Source organism: Styela clava, chromosome 11, assembly GCF_964204865.1.
Source record: "Styela clava chromosome 11, kaStyClav1.hap1.2, whole genome shotgun sequence".
NCBI classification, from domain to species: Eukaryota; Metazoa; Chordata; class Ascidiacea; order Stolidobranchia; family Styelidae; genus Styela; species Styela clava.
In genome coordinates, this window is record NC_135260.1 from 20,046,399 (window position 1) to 20,062,338 (window position 15,940).

Here is a 15,940-nt window from a genome sequence, read left to right on the forward strand (position 1 = left end):
CCCAACAGCAATAAGTTTTGGCTTAGACCCTTGGGCTAGGATCAAACAAAAATAAGTTTGGGCTAGACCCAACCGAAATGCGTTTTGGCTTAGACCCTTGGGCTAGGCTCAAACAAAAATAAGTCTGGGCTAGACCTAACAGCAATAAGTTTTGGCTTAGACCCTTTGGCTAGGATCAAACAAAAATAAGTTTGGTCTAGACCCAACAGAAATAGATGCTATCAGGGGGGGCGCAAGAGGACACAAGATGGCATCGAAAATTTTCATGCAACTTCTTCTGAAACGATCGCGTTTGTTCAAAATGCCGGCTTTTTCTAATAATAAATTTTTCTGCCCCCAAATTTTCAATCTATTAATCTCTATTTTACTACATTTGTGTTCAAGGTAACTCGCCTTTGCGGCGACTCATGACAAAATAAACTCATTACCGATCTAAAATACCATTCCAATCCGCGGACATAATAATGCGAGATCAACCGCCCAATTATATTAAGTTTTGATATGTATTGCGCTCATGCGAATTCGTTATCATCGTTAAAAAGATCTGGTATAAAGTCACGGAAAGAATATTTAATTTAGTACAAAGAAAATATTATAAAGTATATTGGTAAATCAAAAATACATATTCTTCACACGCTCTTGAGTCAGTTGTCGAGATTACGCAACTTGTTAAAAGAGCCGACTTTTTCAACAGATATTATTATTTAATGGTTTTTCTGTCAATTCATGATCGATATACATATTTAAAATGGTTTCGTTATTATTTGTGATAAACTAAATCTGCGATTGTGTCGATAAAATATACATACGACTGTGAATGGCGAAGTCGTACTCTATAAGTTTTATGCCTAAACAATCAGAGCAATAACGCTATGAGACCAACACTCTTACAGCGCCATCTTAATATAAAGCAACATGCTCATCACAAAAGCATTTTTTCAATGCAAAAGGGAGGAGAGCGCGAAGTTTGTAAAAATTTCCAAACGGTGGCGCGCTCAAAAAGTTTGAGAACCACTGGCTTAGACCCTTGGGCTAACATCAAACAAAAATAGGTTTGGTTGACCCAACAGCGATAGTACATCTCAAATTTGTCAAATTTGCAAGAATAGAAAGACTGGGATCCATAATTAGACTATGAGATAACAAGTGATCTTGGTATTACGTAGAATGAGATTATGTTATTATTATTTATTTATATTATTTTGTTATTGCACTCATATTTAGGATATATGATATTAGGTTGTGCACTGCATATAGAATCCGGGCAATAAAAATTTAAGTTAATACGAGCCTACTAAAGATTGTTTAGTCAACTTTTTTCTGTAGAAATTTCCCACTTCAATTTTCAACAACCTGAAAAGTCTGGAATTTGAAATGAAAATATGCTGAACCAAAACTCTGATTCGCAAAGTAGAATTTTTATAGTGCAATCGCCAAGTTGAGCTAGAACAAGTTTTCAAAATGCAATCAATAATATGTTGTATATTATGATATATATATATTAATGGGTGTCTTATGACTTGAAACCTAATATTGACAAAACAATATGATCTTCAATGCAGCAAGTTCAATATTAGTGACAGACCCATTAGTTATAATACATACAATAAAATAAACTCTCGGTTTTTAATGGGCACTTGCGGAACCCTAGATCACTGCAAACCCCGATTGAAAACCTCTGCGTTTAAAAGTAGTTGACGATTACTCATCTCCATAATCTTAAAATCAATTTATTTGCGGATTCTATTTTTTCAATGCGGTAGCTTTTTTATCAATATTCACTTCACTGGTTCTCAAATTTAACACTTGTCGTTTTATTTTTTATACAGACATTCATTTCATGATGAAAATATTGTGGGCAATTTATTTGGAGCGTATATCATTCTTAGTTTGCATCTACACTTTGATGTAAGTAGAACTTGTATATTCTACTTTCCCTAAAGTCTAAAATATCTCTAGCTGTAGAAAATTAGAAATATAATTCAGGTCATCCAGAAATTATACATATATATGCTAAGGCAGTTTAGTATTCAAGATGTTTATTTGGTTGGGAAAAAAATACAACTTAATAATGGTAACCATGTGATAGATCTATCGTCACAAAAAAGCTATCCTTGTCTAAATCCTTGATTTTGAAAATCATAAAAAATTTTTTTGGTGATTGCTGATCCTAGCATACTGAGCTTCTTTGTAAGTAAGTTACCTATTGCTAATTAAGACAGCAGTATCCGCATCGTTTAATAATATGACATTCGTGTTCATATATAGTTCGGTGCAAATAATTAAAAAAAAAACTATATATAAAAGTTCTTAATAAAGGGTAAGCTTCAAGTATTCAAAGGCAATGCCCAAAAATGAATAATCTCTTGGAGTGACAGTAGTGAGAAGCATTTTTAAAAATATCGTGTAAGTTCGTGAAACTGTATAAAAATAACGTTTCTCCAGGTTGTCAAGGATTCCTTGAAATAATAGTCTTCTATAACAGCGCTTCTCGAACTTTTTTATACTGTCGACCCCTTACAGTACCTCATACATTATCATTACCCCTCAGAAATACAATGAATTGCAAAGTTACAAACAAATTTATCGACAGTCATTTAAACACCGTAGATCTGTGGCTCTTTATCCTCGAAACTCTGGATCTCGTGATTCAAATTGGTTACAGGCTGTAACAGCAGTTTTCTGTTAGAAGTATTAAGATTTAAAGAAAGGGAAATCATAAAACCAACCCTGTGTATGAATATTTTGTCGAGTTTGTGCTGCAAGCCTGCAAAGCAAAATAAAAAATTTTGTTTTGAATATTTATACTAAAAATGAGTAGTTCAGGGTCTGTATTTTTCAATGTTATGAAGGCTTTTTTAGCAAATGTAGATGCAAAAGCAGGGCTTTTAAATCATCTTTTCAGGCTTTTCTGCTCTGTTATAGTTATTTTGTAACCTTAGTTATGTTTATCCAACAATATGCTGCATGGCATGTCACATCTCTGTCTAAGCAAGTCGTTGGTATTAAATTCCTCTCTCCCGGAATAAATATGAAAATTACTTTTATTTCAGTAGCCAAAGAGTGTGTTTGGGTGTCTTGCGGCATTGATCTAGCTCCACTCTGTTAGATTAGATCATTACACATGTAAGCTGACTGGGTAAGTGGAGCTTTTATGATTTTTATCTTATCAATTGTGTGACTTATATTTATGATTTGGATGCGCACAGAATAGATAGCCTATCTGTTAGAATAGTCAATATTTATTGGGTCATCGAATCTTTCTTCGGATGACCCAATAGTGCAATTACATGTTTACACGCATTTCACATATTTACCATGGAAATACCTTTGCTGAATCGGATTCTAGTCAGTCTGGTTTTCATGACAAGTGTGCGATTTGGTAGCGCTGAAGGTAGGACAATGCATGCGAGCGAATGCAGAGAAAAATCACAATAAAAAATATTGAATAATACAGTCACTATAATAATTGAATTAAAGGAGCTAACAAATTCTAACATTACAAAGTGGCCAATCATAGAGAACACGCACCTTTCGAATCCTCATATAAACGCCAAAACTAAGTCTCACTGACAACTAAATGAGCCTCACTTGCAACGCTACTTTTTCGTGCCAGGATTCCGAAACTTGCATTTGTATGGCACTGCTTACATGGCGAAATTTTCTAATGGGATTCTGGAAATGGAATTCTGATTTGCCGTCCAATGAAAAAGGTCATGGAAGCGACTGTGGATTGGATCTGCCGCAATCGTTCAATATAATTTCAAAGGCAAGATAATTATTGAACTTATACTCGAAACAGCTAATAACAAATGCAGTAAGACAGACGCAATCCACTGTTGCTTGACGATAATCGGCGATCACACACACAAAGGAAAATAACGAATAATGATATACAGTAGAGTCCGACGTAAAATTGTACCAATGTATCGGTATCGGCTATTTTTTCGATATCGGCTTAAAAATGAACCGATATATGCAGATCTCTGATCTCATCCAGTATGCTTTGAACTATGAGTTATTTTAGTGGGTGGACGTGGAACATGCATGCGTCATTTACTGCCTCATTCAATTCATTACAGTTAGTATAGTGGTTGGGTGATTGCCCATAGATGTTCATTGCGTGGTGCGCTTGTGCACAACGAAATGTCTGCTATAATTTGCCTAATGGGAGTGCTAATCATCTTTGCATACCTACAAAGATAAAATGCATATTACGATGCACTTGAGTTCAAGTATTTTAATAAACCAATAGAAGTGAGTCTAGTGACACATTATTGATACATTTGAATAAAAAAAGGATTTGAAGTTTTTGGGATAAGCGCTGCTTTAGAAGAAATAATGTTCACTGTAAATACTATTCGCAGACAAATATTTTGTCCCGTTTCGACCACTCAACAAAATTGTATTTACATTGATGTAAATTACGTGTTATTAGAATATCGCTGATGTCGACAATTTCAAATATCGGTATCAGTGCCTTTTCATTGACATCGGTAGATCTCTAGTTCAAACACTATGAGAATCGCTGTATAGACAATAAAGACACAATGCTATTTCGAAGCTGATTATAAACAAACAACAATCTTTTTATAAGAACGTTGGTCAGATAGCGTGAGAATTAAATATGCAATTATAGTAAATAACGAAATCCACTTTATGGTATTACGCATACCTCTTCATATGAGTCCTGAACAAGTTATTGATCATTGAAAACTTTTTATATATACAAATTTTAGTGGTTAGGTGGAGATTTATTTTATTGCTGTTGTGTTTGGCCATGCTCACCCCGTTAAATTGCGCAGCCTGTGTTACTCACAAGTAAATTACTTCTTCCTACATCTAAAGGCAAAATTTATATTCCATGTAAAATTCAGCTCTTCTCCGTGGGTAACATAACTTGGAGTAACAACCGCTTCAAACAAATCAGCAACGTGGAAAAACTGCGGTTTCGAAGTTCCATGATATCCCGGATCAACTTGGAAACCAAGCCATTTTGGGTTTGAAGTATATCCAGGATTGTAACCATAAAAAGATCTTGCATTGTAAATAGCTTGCTTTAAATCGGTAATAAGGCTGTAAGCTATTTGCCAATGCGAAGACCATCATAACAACACGCTCTAAAGCAGGTAATACTTGAACAAAACCCCACTTAAAATCAGTTTGCGGCGGGCTCGACAGTTCGATGAAGCGATGTGGGCGGGATTTGTACGCTGCTGCTCTAGTGTTCGTAACTATATATTTTGCCTGCTGAACAAATGTCAATATTGCAATATTTTTTTTTCGTGTACTCAAGGTTCGGGATGTATTTCATCAACCGGGTAGCTTCCAATTCCACCCATACCCTTTTCGGCAAGACCAAGCTGTTCATCGGTTATTTACAAATGAATATAAACGATATAATTAATTACACTATGATTACACAGGAATGTGTTCACTTGATGCGTCTTTATCTCTAAGTCCAACCCAACAGTCTGGCATTTGATATAGGTTAAGATCTGGAAGCTTCGCTAGCTTAAATATTTTAAAACTATCGTTGAATTTTAGTTTGTTAAACTTAATCGTTAGTAGTTACAATTTGCCCCTGTTGCTTGTGCTGTGCCAGTGAAATATCACCTATTTGATATATAAAATGACATTGCTATGCATACATACAGAGTCATTTTTCTTTTTCATCAAACTTGAAACCCTGTCTTAATGTTTTTCCGACCAATACACATATATGAAATTATCTTACCAAAAATAGAAAACCCAACAACGATAAAATACAATAAGCTCTTTTGTAAACAGATCCAACTACATTCAGAATTTTTTTCTATACTTCTATACTATTTCAGGATCGAGTTTCACAACCGGTCAACAGCTTTGCTTCGTGTATTTATTTAATCGTGTAATTATCCGCCTTCTCAACTCGTTCAATCTGTCTGTTCTAATTTTGTTAGAAATAGCTAAAGCGACCGTGTCAGAAAGTTATTTCTAGATGTGACTTTAAGGCAGCAGATTTAATCAATCGACAAGACCGGAAACTACATGCACAATGTCAACAAAAAGTTGCAGTGGTTAACAAGCAACGCTCCACTTCTGTGATAATAATAATTCTATGTTCGGCAGAATATGCAAACAGCCATACATTAACCGAATTATCGACAGATTACGTGCGTATCGCTTCAAAATATATTTAAATTCCCCGTATAGTAATACCACGTACAAAGTTATTGGGTCGTCATATCGCCAGCGGCTTATTACAGAAAATTAATCAAAAGAATTTGTTGGCGTTATAAGAACCGAATCTAGACGAGATAGCAACTGAGAAATTATGTAAATATTTTAAATCTCCAAAATATTGAATGTGCTAAAAGGCGACCAACAAAAATCTTAACGTTTCACTGTCATTGTAATGATCAGATAAATTGATAGAGTATTCGTGGAGGTATTAGCAACTGAAGTTGAACAGATTTTTCATACCAGCTAAGATAGCAAAAATATCATTATAGATATGTTGAAATAGTATGCAGAAGTACAAAATTGCACTATACTATAAATGTTATTTTCATTTACCTTCAGGTTTAATTTCAAACTCTGGTGCTGAAACCTTGCCATGTATATGAAGACATAAAGGCAGTTAAGAGTGATAAAATTGATACTATAAATGCTAATATATATATTTGATGAATAAATAATATTGATGAGACTCTTAATAATGAAGTGGGGTCGGTCTCCAGTCGAGCGTATATTTTTGTCTCTTCGTTGGCTTTCCTTTTTTCGGTAAGAAAAATATAGTCATTTGCGAATAGCTGTAGGATTTTCAATTGAGACAATAACTTAAATCTAACAAAGCATTGCATAATTAGTAGCAAGTATTGGCAAAAATATAGAATCGTATATATACTAAACAATACAAAATCGCATAGTAATGAATATTTTAAACAAAAATCTGACAAAGTATAATTATTTTTTATTATTTAGTTGTCGAAACCCCCTGATGTGATTTTATTGGTGTTTTCTGCTGCGCCGTCGACAGCCTTTGATGACAATCCACACGCTCAGGGCGCAGAAACCATTGTGTCCCAGGTAACGTAGTTTCATTTTATTGAGTGAACAATCTAGGGATTTCCCGTTTTTTTTTATATACATTGATTTAGTAATTCACGTATTTTGGGATCATGTTATGTAAAATTTGATTTTCAACTAATATTCGAAATCACTATAGTTAGTCGTTATGCTTTCTTTATTGCAAAAATACTTTAGTGGGATTTAACTGAAGATCGCAGTTGGATACCAGGCTTCCTTCAATCAATTTTTTACGTAGGTTTTATGCCTGGGACTATCATTTTTGACAATTATCCGATCGCTATAGAAGAAAGAAAATTTCGGTTATAGGTGAGAAAATTTATTTGCGACTTCTGCGATTTTAAAGTAATTAAAAAGAGCATTTGAAATATATTTTCAGGATACATATTAGTTCTGATATTTCAAGTTATCACTGGATTTTGTCAAAATTGGCAACAATTTGCAGTATGTAGAGCTATATCAGGCTTCCTTGTTGGCGGTTTAAGTGTTGTGACAACTATACTTATACAAGAAACTACGGGATCGAAGCTTTGGGTCCTGAACGGTGAGTACAAATGACTCCAATTCCATTTACTGGTACAACAGGAATTGCTTATATGACTTTCATATGATTTTAATCCAAAATGAATAAATAATAATTGCGAAAACCAATAAGCTCGACAACAGCTATAGGACTGAATGAATCTATTTTCAGGTGCTCTCGGTGCAATAGGATTCACCGCAAATATGTTAGCGTTTCTATGGGTTGCCTATCTTTATCCTAGTTGGAGACATTTTATTACAACGATACCTGGAATTCTTGGATTTGTTTTTTTATAGTAAGTGAAAAAATACGTTAGTGAATATATTTGAAGATATAAATCGCATTTTCTCAATATTGATAAAATATGGCAAAGTCCGAGGGGAAGCGAATGGATCTCAAGCTTTCATATCGAGGATGTTTAATTTTTTGTATTATTTAACGATGGTGAATTGGATATAGCATTGTGAAATATTTATATATCCCGTGCTAGTTCTGTCGAAATGCCAATATTTTCAATACTGCTAGTCCATACATTAGTAAAGTTTAAGTGCATATTACATGAAATTGATGCAGAAATTTAGCTTAACACCTTTCAGCATTGTCCCAGAGTCGCCGCGTTGGCTGTTGTCTCGCGGTAAACCAGACAGCGCAGAAGAAGTGATGCAAAAACTATCAAGGTGGAATGGATCGCCCCACACAGGTATTTTATATTATATATATATATATGTGATTATGAACAAATATTTTGGATGCCCGCAAATTTGAATATCACTCAAAGATATTTGCTTACGAAAAACAAAAAGTAAATCACATGTGTAATTGCTGATACGTAAATTCTCCTATAATATGATTCTAATATTTCAATAACGCTTGATAATTATTATTAATATATTAAGAATATGCTCTTCTGCCGGGGAACGCGAAAGAACGCCAAGATGAGGGACATCAAAATGAAAGTACGTATATATCAAACGCGGATTAAATAATTCTAGATATACGTTTTTTTTTTAAAACATTCTCACAAATGAAATTCACAAACACAGAATCTTCTAACCAGCTTCAGAAGATTTTAGAACAGCTATCTTGCCAATGTCGACATCAATAGAGATGAAAACGTCAATGAAGGCACGAGATGGAAATATTTTAAACTCGTTTTAAATACCGTTCCTGGATGAAGTCAGATCTAGATGAACACTTGAATGAATGTCAAGATATTATATTTTTAACTTCCCAAAAGAAACATTTACATCATAGGACAGAATTGCTGAACAGTTGCAAATGTAGGGATTAAACAGAATCCCCAGGATTGACTGACCAGAGTGTCGTTGACCTACTCTGACTCGTAATCTTAAGCCCACGCTTTACCTCTCAACACCCACGCGAATGAATAGACGTTAAAACCTCTATTTGATTTAATTCGTAGTTTTTCACGATATACAGAATACAATTTTAAAACTAGAATCGGCTCACATTGAAAATATATTGAACGGTATATATGTACGTTGATCAAATAACGAATTAACATTGAAAACGTGACCTCGTGATTCACGCCATGAACAGAAACTCTTATTAATTAACTCTATACGGGTAATTATGTACGTCGTGCGGATGGGATGTGTTTAAAATTTCTGAGAAAATGATATGACACAACGAAGTTGTTCTTGGAAGCTAAAGTTGTGTAACTTGTTCCTACGAAACTTAAAAGTTCCTACTAAACTTTAAAGGTTATATTTCACTAGATCGTCTAATGCTACAACAAAATTATGAATATGCACAACAAGAGCAAGATGCCTCAAGAGACGAAGAAGGCTCAATTATAGATTTGATAAGAAAACCTGTATTGCGATACAGAGCAGCCATTTTAAGTTTACAATGGTATGTATAATTTTGCATAGCTAAAATTGACATAATAACATCCGTAATGTGTATCTATACGACCAATCTAAATGAGAGTTATACCGAAATGAAATAGATTGGACAAATATTGTTCGAGTATTTATATAAAAAAATAGCCATGTGTGAAATCCGTCTTCATTGTATATCCGGTTAGGTTTGTCTATCTTGACTCAAATCACGTTGTATTTTCAGGTTCACCGCAAGTTTTGTATTTTACGGCATAACACTTGGTTCTGGATCTTTTAGTTCAAATTTTTATGTTGCATATTTAATATCGGGATTGAGTCAGCTTCCATCAATACCCTTTACGATTTATCTTATGGAGAGAAGATGATAAGCCAATACCATAACAGGAAAAAATCTCGAACTCACCATTTGTTTTGAACTTTCATAAAAATCACGTAGTCAAAATCTGGGACTGACAGGCTGATAACTTGAATGAGTGAATATTCATTGTATATCCGGTTAGGTTTGTCTATCTTGACTCAAATCACGTTGTATTTTCAGGTTCACCGCAAGTTTTGTATTTTACGGCATAACACTTGGTTCTGGATCTTTTAGTTCAAATTTTTATGTTGCATATTTAATATCGGGATTGAGTCAGCTTCCATCAATACCCTTTACGATTTATCTTATGGAGAGAAGATGATAAGCCAATACCATAACAGGAAAAAATCTCGAACTCACCATTTGTTTTGAACTTTCATAAAAATCACGTAGTCAAAATCTGGGACTGACAGGCTGATAACTTGAATGAGTCCACCAAAAAAAAACATCTATTCGTTCTACTGGTAAAAATTAACCTACAAAATAACCGCAAAATAAAGCGAGAATCGTTGAAAGTGAATGAACGAACAGATCATATGACCTTGAAAATGAGTAAAGGCATCGTGATGAAATTATAAACCGGCCGCGGGATTATATTTATATACTGATATATTTGACTCCATAAAAAATGGCCACATCCATAGAAAATAAGCAGCAAATGCTATATTATTAGTATATAACACAAGAAATTGAAGAGGTGTTGCTAAGTATACTCAGTTGATTGTATTTGTTCAATTCTTATCCCCATATATATATATATAGTTTTAATCGATTTACTCAATACAGGGCTGGTAGAAGACGAACGCTGGTCTGCTTCATGGGTTTAGCTGCACTGTGTATGTTCGTCATGTACATCGTTTCCTTCGGCCAAGGTAATTTCAAATATTTACCTGAGAATAGCAACCTTACAAATTTGAAAATATGTTTTTTAATGTAATTACTTGGATGCCTACTGAACAGAACAGTTTTCGTTAAGTCGAAATGATGCTTGCGGTTGCGGACCCACAATAAAGTGCTGTTTACGAAATTCTATAACATAAACAGAATTTCAGGCCAAATAGTCTGTCATGAAAATATACATTTAAAGATTCGGACGAAAGTAAAGTACATAATACATAAAGCGGGGCCTGGTTGGAGCAATTTAATTAACTGCTCTTCCATGTTAAATCCAGTTTTAATTGATCAAATGTATTTCATTAATTAGTGTAAATTTTGTCTCAAATGACTATAATACATACGTATTATAAATTGCTGTAACTGGAAGATAATCTGTTTAACTGGAATTAGCTATAGCCGATTGAATGAATTTTTTTATTTCTCGTTAGACATCGTAAAAATTTTTTGATCTTTCATAGAGCTTCAGCCTTCATAAACCATCCCGTTTCAGTCGACAACAAACCCGACCAAGATTTTTTTGGTAAAAACAATAATATTACTTTACTAAAATGTAAATCTGGAAATAAATGTAGATAAACAGAAAGATTAAATTACCGTTTTTCATTCAGATCGCTCAAACTACAAATTGACACTTTTGGTTTTCGGAAAACTGGGAATCTGCGGAGCTTTTGATCTTATTTACGTATTGTCATGATAAGTGATCATGTTAGGTCAAAGGTCACTGAAGATGACCTTCACGCTAGTGATGTTCTCTGTAGACATGCGTGTACTGATATTCTGTGTTTGTGTTAGACTGTGTTGGTTGTATGTTAATCTGACTTTTTCTGTTGACTGAGGAGTCATCCGTAATAAATGCTTGCTGAATAATATATGAAGCCTCTTATATATGCCTTATGTGTTTGGCTAGACAACACATGACATGGTGTCAGAAATGAAAAGTTCTCAGAAAACCGAGAAAATCTAACGTTGTATAGCATCAGATTTGACAGGACATTTTTACATTCACGTTAATTGTGCTTCGCCAACACAAGATTGTGTTATTGAAGATTGTAAAAAGCTTCCCTGATAAATAACTGTTCAACATGGATCATTTCAATGCCCCTGGTAATCTTGATATTCACCAAGGTAATTTAGCTGAAAACTGGCGACGATTTAAACAGAGTTTTGACATATATTTGATTGCTGCAGAGGAGAACAACAAACCTGATGCTGCCAGAGTTGCCATGTTATTAAATTTTGCTGGTGAAGATGCTTTGGAACTATATGAAAATTTTACCTATGCTGAAGATGATAAACAGAACCTGAATAAAGTGGTGGAACAATTTGAAAACTATTTTAATCCACAAAAAAGTATATTGTTTGAAAGATTTAAATTCTGGGAATACAAGCAAGAAAAGACTGAAACTGTTGATGAATATGCAACAAGATTGAGAACACAAGTCAAACAATGCCAATTTGTAGCACCACAGAATATGGTGAGAGATAAATTTGTGCTTGGTTTAAGTAATAATTCTGTCAAAGAAAGATTGTTGAGAGGAAAAGATCCAACAATCACGAAAGCTCTTGAAATAGCACGCACAATAGAAACTTCAAAAAAGCAAATCGATGCAATGAAAAATACTTCGAATGCATGCGATACAAATATGTTCAAGAAAGAAGAAAATTCTGATATTAATAATCTGCAGAAATCAAGAGATACAAAAAAGCAGACACAGAAATCAAGATCTTATGAAAAAAGAACATGTCAGTACTGTGGAAGATTTCATGCTCCAAGATCATGTCCAGCATTTGGCAAAAGATGCAACTATTGCAAGAAAATAGGACATTTTGAATCCGTATGCAGACTCAAGTCAAGGAGGCCTGGACGAAATAAAGATGTTTGTACCTTACAAAGACATGCAAAGACTAACAATGCTGATAATAGTGAAGACAGAACACCAACATTGTACTGCCTGAATGATGTAAATTCATTAAATAATAAAGATAGCTGGCATGTTGATGTCAAAATTCTAGACAAATCAGTCAATTTCAAAATTGACACTGGTGCTGATTGCAATGTTATATCTGAGAAAATTTTTGATGAGTTGAAAGTCAAAAATTTGAAATAACATCCTACAAGCATAATATTGAAAATGTTTGATGGCAGAAAAATCAAACCTAAATGTAAAATATGTGTACCTTGTGAACACAAAGGCTTCACAAAACATATTGATATAATGATAGTCAAACAGGATGTACCATCAGTACTTGGTTTGAATGCATGTATAAGTTTGAATCTTATAAAGAGAATTGATAATTTACAAAATTGTAATAATGTTGAAGATGCATTCTCTGATATTTTTGATGGCCTGGGAGTCATTGACAATTTTGTTCATAAAATTCAGCTTAAAACTGATGTAAAACCCATAATAAATTCACCTCGTAGAGTACCTGTTGCTCTAAGAGAGTTGCTCAAAGCTGAATTGAATCGTTTGGAAGATTTGAATGTTATTGAAAAAATTACTGAACCTACAGAATGGGTCAATAGTCTAGTAATTGTAAAAAAGAAGAATAATGCTTTACGAATTTGCCTTGATCCTTTGCATTTGAATCGTGCTATAAAAAGGGAACATTTCCCAATGCAAACCATTGAAGATATTATGACTAGAATGTCTAATGCCAAATATTTTTCTGTACTTGATGCTAATCATGGTTTCTGGCAAATTAAGTTAGATGATGACAGTGCAAAATTATGCACATTTAACACAATTTTTGGGAGATATTTTTTCAAACGACTACCCATGGGTATTTCTAGTTCTAGTGAAGTTTTTCAGAGAATTATGACCCAAATATTTGAAAATATTGAAGGTGTTGAAGTAATTATTGATGATATACTAGTGTGGGGCAGTACACTAGAGGAACATGACAAACGGTTGTCTATTGTTCTTGAAAAGATTAGACAAAGCAATTTGAAATTGAATCGTGATAAATGTAAATTTCGTTTGACTGAAGTTAGTTACATTGGTCATTTACTTACTTCTGGGGGTATTAAGCCAGATCCCAAAAAAGTAAAAGCTATTTCTGCCATGCCTATCCCTTGTAATGTGAAAGAATTGCAATGTTTTTTGGGTATGTGTACTTATTTGTCAAAATTTATAAATAATCTGTCCAATGTTGCTTCACCTTTAAGACAATTGTTAGAAAAAGATATTGAATGGTTCTGGGGTCCTGAGCAAAACAGTGCTTTTGAGAAATTGAAATATGCTATTTCTAATGCTCCTGTGTTAAAATATTTCAATGTTAATGAACCTGTGATTTTATCTGTTGATGCGAGCTCAAAAGGAGTTGGCGCATGTTTAATTCAAAATGGTCGACCAGTGGCATATGCGTCTAAATCGCTCACAAAATGTCAACAAAATTATGCGCAGATCGAAAAAGAAATGTATGCAATCGTTTTTGGATGTGAACGCTTTCATGACTATTTGTTTGGCCAAGTTCACATCACTGTTCAATCTGACCATAAGCCACTTGAGACAATATTGAAAAAACCATTACATTGTGCTCCGATGCGTTTACAACGCATGATTCTAAGAATACAATCTTACCCGCTGGATGTCAAATATAAAGCTGGTAAAGAACTTTATATTGCTGATGCTTTAAGTCAAGCATATGATTCCTCAGAATATTCATCTGAGAAGGAAGAAGAAATATATGATGTCAATCTTCTTGAATATGAAGATATGAAAGAAGATGTGTACAAAACACTTGTACAAGAGACCGAAAATGATTCACAAATGCAATCATTGTATAAAACTGTACAAAAAGGCTGGCCAGTGAAAAGGTCACAAGTATCTCAAGACGTAGTCGAATATTGGAATTATCGAGATGAGATAACGGTCTGTGAGAATTTACTTCTCAAAGGAGAGAGTATAATAATTCCAACAAAACTGAGACCGAATATATTGAAGAGAGTTCATATTGCTCATTTTGGAATCGAAAAGACAAAATCAAGAGCAAGAGATTCCGTCTTTTGGCCAAATATCAATGCTGATATAGAAGATTACGTTTCCAAGTGTAAAACATGCTTGAAACATAGAAGAAGTAATCAAAAAGAACCTTTGATTCCACATGAGATTCCAAACATACCTTGGTCTACAGTTGCCTCAGATATATTTTACTACAAAGGAAAAGATTATCTGTTGGTTGTTGACTACTTTTCAAAATATCCAGAAATTGCGAGATTGCAGAGCAAGACAAGTTATTCTGTAATATCAGCTATGAAAGAAATCTTTGCTCGTCATGGCATACCTGAAAAAATTGTAGCTGACAATATGCCATTTAACAGTTCAAATTTTTTGAAATTCTGCAGAGATTGGGAAATACAAATTGTAACTTCAAGTCCAAATTATCCAAGAAGCAATGGTCTTGCTGAGAGATTTGTACAGTCTATCAAGAATTTGCTGAAAAATGCTGATGATTCTAATAGAGATATTTACCTGTCGTTACTTGAATTTCGTAATACTCCAATTTCTGATATGTCATATTCACCGTCTGAATTACTGATGAGCAGGAAGCTAAGGTCGAAAATACCTGTTTCAAAGAAACTTTTGAATCCGAAAGTTGCAAAGAATGTTCACTCTCATTTGCATCAAAGACAGATGAAACAGAAGAAATTTTATGATAGATCTGCTAGGCAGATGAAAGAATTACAAAATCAAGATGTTGTAAGAATCAGACGTGATAGTGAATGGATTCCTGCAATTGTGGTTGGTAAACATAATACACCCAGATCATATTATGTTGAGACTCCTGATGGTTCAAGATACAGAAGGAATCGATATCATCTTTTGAAAACAAGATAAGATATACCTACATATACTGGTCCGATGATTGACTCAACTTATGATCATGAAGGAGATGAAAATGTTCAAGTACCACAAAGACAATTAAGAAGATCTAGGAGGAATAGAAGAAGACCTCGTCGTTTTATTGAAGAATATTAATATGCTTATTATTTGATGATTCTTTCTGTCATGCTTCATTCTCAACTTTGAATCTAGTTCTGAGTGATGCATGATATGTCTTTAATTTTTATTAACAAGGGGGATGTCATGATAAGTGATCATGTTAGGTCAAAGGTCACTGAAGATGACCTTCACGCTAGTGATGTTCTCTGTAGACATGCCGTGTACTGATATTCTGTGTTTGTGTTAGGCTGTGTTGGTTGTATGTTAATCTGACTTTTTC

General features: G+C 34.0%; 1 protein-coding gene across 10 annotated transcripts; it reads left to right on the top strand.

Moving 5' to 3' along the window:
- Nucleotides 1-238: 238 nt before the first annotated feature.
- LOC144429911 (solute carrier family 22 member 3-like) lies at nucleotides 239-15,924 on the top strand. Of its 10 annotated transcripts, none has more exons than XM_078118158.1 (13): nucleotides 239-1,908; nucleotides 3,054-3,139; nucleotides 6,565-6,765; nucleotides 6,967-7,071; nucleotides 7,249-7,380; nucleotides 7,451-7,615; nucleotides 7,766-7,889; nucleotides 8,191-8,294; nucleotides 8,491-8,550; nucleotides 9,334-9,469; nucleotides 10,604-10,689; nucleotides 11,323-11,424; nucleotides 15,825-15,924. In XM_078118158.1, the coding sequence occupies exons 7-12, from the start codon at nucleotides 7,798-7,800 to the stop codon at nucleotides 11,406-11,408; spliced, it is 564 nt and encodes a 187-aa protein (XP_077974284.1). In that variant the 5' UTR covers nucleotides 239-1,908; nucleotides 3,054-3,139; nucleotides 6,565-6,765; nucleotides 6,967-7,071; nucleotides 7,249-7,380; nucleotides 7,451-7,615; nucleotides 7,766-7,797; the 3' UTR covers nucleotides 11,409-11,424; nucleotides 15,825-15,924. The 10 variants fall into 10 exon arrangements, with proteins under 10 accessions (XP_077974284.1, XP_077974289.1, XP_077974283.1 ...); XM_078118163.1 differs by lacking the exon at nucleotides 15,825-15,924 and adding an exon at nucleotides 11,173-11,234 and having other exon boundaries at nucleotides 11,323-11,800; XM_078118157.1 differs by lacking the exon at nucleotides 15,825-15,924 and having other exon boundaries at nucleotides 11,323-11,800.
- The last annotated feature ends 16 nt before the right edge of the window (nucleotides 15,925-15,940 follow it).

What these genes read in the sequence shown, in the direction of transcription:
- LOC144429911 (XM_078118156.1), top strand. Translation starts at nt 11,797, where the DNA reads ATGGATCATTTCAATGCCCCTGGTAATCTTGATATTCACCAAGGTAAT.